We start from the raw sequence: 3964 nt of genomic DNA on the forward strand, positions 1-3964 counted from the left end.
TGTGTGTGTGTGTGTGTGTGTGTGTGTGTGTGTGTGTGTGTGTTATTGCTGTGTTCTTTCTGTAGCATAAACAAAAGTTGGTTACGCTAACACCTGACGTAAAAGTGATTTACCATTATTTATCCAGACAAATCCCATTGTCATCACTGAGCTCTATTTCAAGGGAGGCCTGGGCCTGAAGGCCACCTARTGTACATGTTTTTGTGTTGTGGGGGAAACCGGAGTACCCAGAGAAAACCCACACKAGCAAGAGAAGAACATGCAAACTCTGCACAGAAAGACCCCAYATTTGAACCGGGMATCAAACCCAGGACCTTCTTGCTGTGAGGCGTGAGGCTAACCACTGAGCCGTCGTGCTGCCAAACAGGTTAACACCTCCAGGTGTGTAACCAGGAAGAGACATACGTTATTGGGCTGAATCACTATGATAGACGTGTAGAAGTTCTGCAGAGTCTTGGTCTTAGATTCAGCCTGGAACAGTCTGAGTTSTTTTGCTACTGATGAGGGTCTTATGCTGAGGTCTGAGGAGTCAGAATGGGAATAAAGCCAACTGATTTCTGCTTGATTATTTAGATTTTCAGTTATTGATCACAAATTTCCTTCAATTTATTCATCTTTATTTAACCAGGCAAATCCCAATGAGATCACAAATCTTTTATTCAAAGGACCTTGCAAGGGCCTGAAGGCAACCTAACATTTATGTTTTTGGTCTGTGGGAGGAAATTGGAGTACCTGGAGAAAAAAAAACCCACGCAAGCACAAACAGAACAAGCAAACTCTGCACAGAAAGACCCCAGGCCTGAAGCAGGGCTCGAACCCAGGACCTTCTTMCTGTGAGGCATCAGTGCTATCCACTAAGATGTAATGCTGCCAGTTTATCACTCTAAATATGTTTACAAAATCTGAAAGTCTCTTCACTTTCACATTTACCTCCTGCCAGCAAGCATTAAGCAAAAATAAAATGCTTGCTTGTGTATTGGGTTTCCAAAGAGTTTTCATGTTTTTATTTAAAAGCAAAATTGATTGCTGATTCGTGCAGAAAGCTGTTAATTTACGTAGCAGATCAGATTTCTTTGTGGCTCTGGATGTTGTATGTGAAAGAGGAAACCTGATGGAGGATTCTCTTTGATTCACCAGCATATGGTGGGGGAGCAGGGGTTCATTTCTGCCCTCGGGGTAAATGAATCCACTAAATGTCATCATATACATCAAGTTAGCTCCTCGTGTGACTGATGTTCTAGGTGAAAACATCACAGGCTGGTGCCGTCACATTGTTTGGTGTGGTGTGTGTGTGGGTGGGGGGGTGGACTCAGTGGGCTGAGCTTTGTCTGAAACAGGACCACGTGGGCCCTCGCATTAAAACCTTGTTTAAGAGGATTCTGGACAGATGGCGTGCCTTTGTTAGAGGATGTGTTTATTATTAGAAAAAAAAGGGGTGAGTGATGAACCCCGCTCCCCCCACCTTCCCCAGCTCTCTATTGTTGTTTTTGCTGAATGAAAAGCCACACCCCCTTTTTTGCCCACTTTAAGAATTCGTTTACTCACTTTAGTTGGGGTTTTTATTGGATTTTATTGGTCCAACAAAGGAAACCCTCTCTTAAGTGCATCACTTAAGGAGCTCTGATTGGTTAAAAGTAATCTAATCAAAGCTGAAATTAACTCAAGTGATGTTTCCACAAAGGGAGGCTGAGAAAATGAAACATGAGTGGATCTAACAAATATAATTAGAAGCATAAACATCACAAGATGTCAAAAGCATCATTCTGTGCATGTTTTCTTGTTGTTACTTCACATTAGGCTTTAATAAGTGCTATCACTGCTGCTGAAGGCAGCAATGTTTTTGAACGTGTATTTGTTCATTTATCTGTCAGCAAAATATTTCATGAACTTGTGGCCTGATGATCTCAGTAATCCAGAAAAATGCAGGTTTCTTTAATGAAACGTTTCTTGGAGAGACGAAACGTTTCATTAAAGAAGAACCTGTCCAGGGGACCTACTTTTTTTTAATGAATCAAAAATCAAAAATAAGTAGGTCCTCTGGACGGGTTCTTCTTTAGTGAAACGTTTCGTCTCTCCTCCAAGAGACTTCTTCAGTCTGGACGAGAGACGAAATGTTTCACTAAAGAAGAACCCATCCAGAGGACCTACTTATTTTTTCTTTTTGATTTTTTCTGCCTGGATTACTGAGATGCATCAGGACATGTTTTAATGAACTTGTGGATTTATTTTAATGAAACTCTCAGAAAGTGGATGTACATCTCCAGCTGATTAACTACTGGTGTTACCCCCATTTGAGACGGTTGCTAATTGATCATCGGAAACACAKAAAAAAAAAAAGAAGTAATAGATGTATTGAAAGCTACTGGGATGCACTTTGGTGTGGCAGCAGCTGAGATTCATCCTCAACATATAGTCTGAGCTCTTTGACATCTAGCGAGATCTTGTGCACAATGACAAGGTTTGACCACAACAACAACTCTGTCTCTTCTCAGCACAAGATGATCAGTTTGAATCATATGTATTATTTTAAGAAATGTTGGACCCTTTAAATAAATTTCAGAGAGCAGTTAGGTGCGACCAAACAACGCTCAGTTTTTTTGCACTCTTACTGCACAATGGATTGCCTCATTTTCCTTCCTTCCTTCCTTTTCCGACTCTCAGTTTCTCAGTGAGCTCACCAGCTGGAGAGGGGGCGGTGAGCCTGTGTGTGTGTGTGGTTGTATGAGAGTGTATTCATGCATGCTCGGTTACCCGTGAGTTTGCATATTTACATACCCTGGACATTTTGTCCTTGGATATTGTCTTCATTGAAGCTTGCCATTGTTGAAAAATCAGTTGCAAAAAATGCAAGCGTCTGATGAAAAGAGGTGAGCGGAAAAGATATGAATCGTAATTTTCATCACTGCCTTTAGAGGGGCAATAGAAGTATTATCTGCAATCATCATGGGGGGTAATAATCTGCATGCGCTGAAATAAATCCTGTCTGTCATCGCCTTTTGCATTGGGATTGTTAATATACAGAGACGGTGCTAAGCTCCAACAGGGAGGGGAGACAGAGCTGAGGGAGGGAGGGGAGTGTGTATGAGAGAGAGAGAGAGAGAGAGGCAGCATCAAGTCACCAGGACAGGCTCCACCGTCCGCACGCTCTAAGGGACAAGACCAAGCACCAGGAGGCTATATTCCACTAAAATCATGGATGGGACAAAGCCGGCCATGGAGTCCAACGCAGAGGAAACCCAGGATGAGGGACAGGAGAGCAAAGGTACGCTCAAACACCCGCAGACATTTGCACGTTTTTTTTTTCTGCATGTTTTGTTTCCATGGCAGACATTTGCGCCAGCCTGAGCGGTTTAACCTACTTGCTTCTGACACAATAGAGACCCTTTTTTATTATTATGATTTGTTCTGCCGCTCATTTGAGTTTGTTTTAATCAGCAGTGAGAGTTCATTCTCTGTGGCTGGTAAATCTAATAATCTCCCCGCTGCTTCTTTTGACGCTGGCTGCGTTAATGAGGAGAATAAGCGCCTGGGCGGGTTGATGGATGGGGAAAAAAAGGTGCTCGGGTCTGGGGGTTTTACGGAGCGTGCCTTAATGCCAATTTGCCTTTCGCCTTGTTGCACCATCATGAGCTTATTTGTGGCTCGTAATGAGCGGCTGTGCGCGCGCGGAGGCATTGTTCTCCCCGTCAGGTGGACCCTCCCGCCGCAGATCCCTATCGGTGAGAGGCTCAGTGTGTCAGGAGCCTGATTGATGATGGGGATGGAGGCGAACGTTTTGGGGGGTTTTGTGCGAACCGCAGATCGGCTCCAGCGGCTGGGATGGAGGCTGAGAAACAGAAAGAGGCGCGCTTTGACGCAAAGAGGTGCTCGTGTCCATCGGTTGCCACCCCCCACCCACCCATTCAGACATAAAGAAGCACAAATAACCTGACTACACCCCAGGTTAGATTCATATATATATATA

The 3964-nt window shown here is 43.8% G+C and overlaps 1 protein-coding gene across 1 annotated transcript in view; it reads left to right on the plus strand.

The window, feature by feature from the left end:
- Positions 1-3080: 3080 nt before the first annotated feature.
- The window catches only part of LOC106531121 (neuronal membrane glycoprotein M6-b), an 18049-nt gene continuing 17165 nt past the window's right edge, over positions 3081-3964 (plus strand). Inside the window, exon 1 of the mRNA XM_014026905.1 lies at positions 3081-3262. Within this exon, the coding sequence (XP_013882359.1) occupies positions 3193-3262 (70 nt within the window). The 5' untranslated portion in view covers positions 3081-3192. The remainder of the gene's footprint in view (positions 3263-3964) is intronic.

This window comes from Austrofundulus limnaeus, unplaced genomic scaffold (genome assembly GCF_001266775.1).
Source record: "Austrofundulus limnaeus strain Quisiro unplaced genomic scaffold, Austrofundulus_limnaeus-1.0 Scaffold598, whole genome shotgun sequence".
Taxonomy (NCBI): Eukaryota; Metazoa; Chordata; class Actinopteri; order Cyprinodontiformes; family Rivulidae; genus Austrofundulus; species Austrofundulus limnaeus.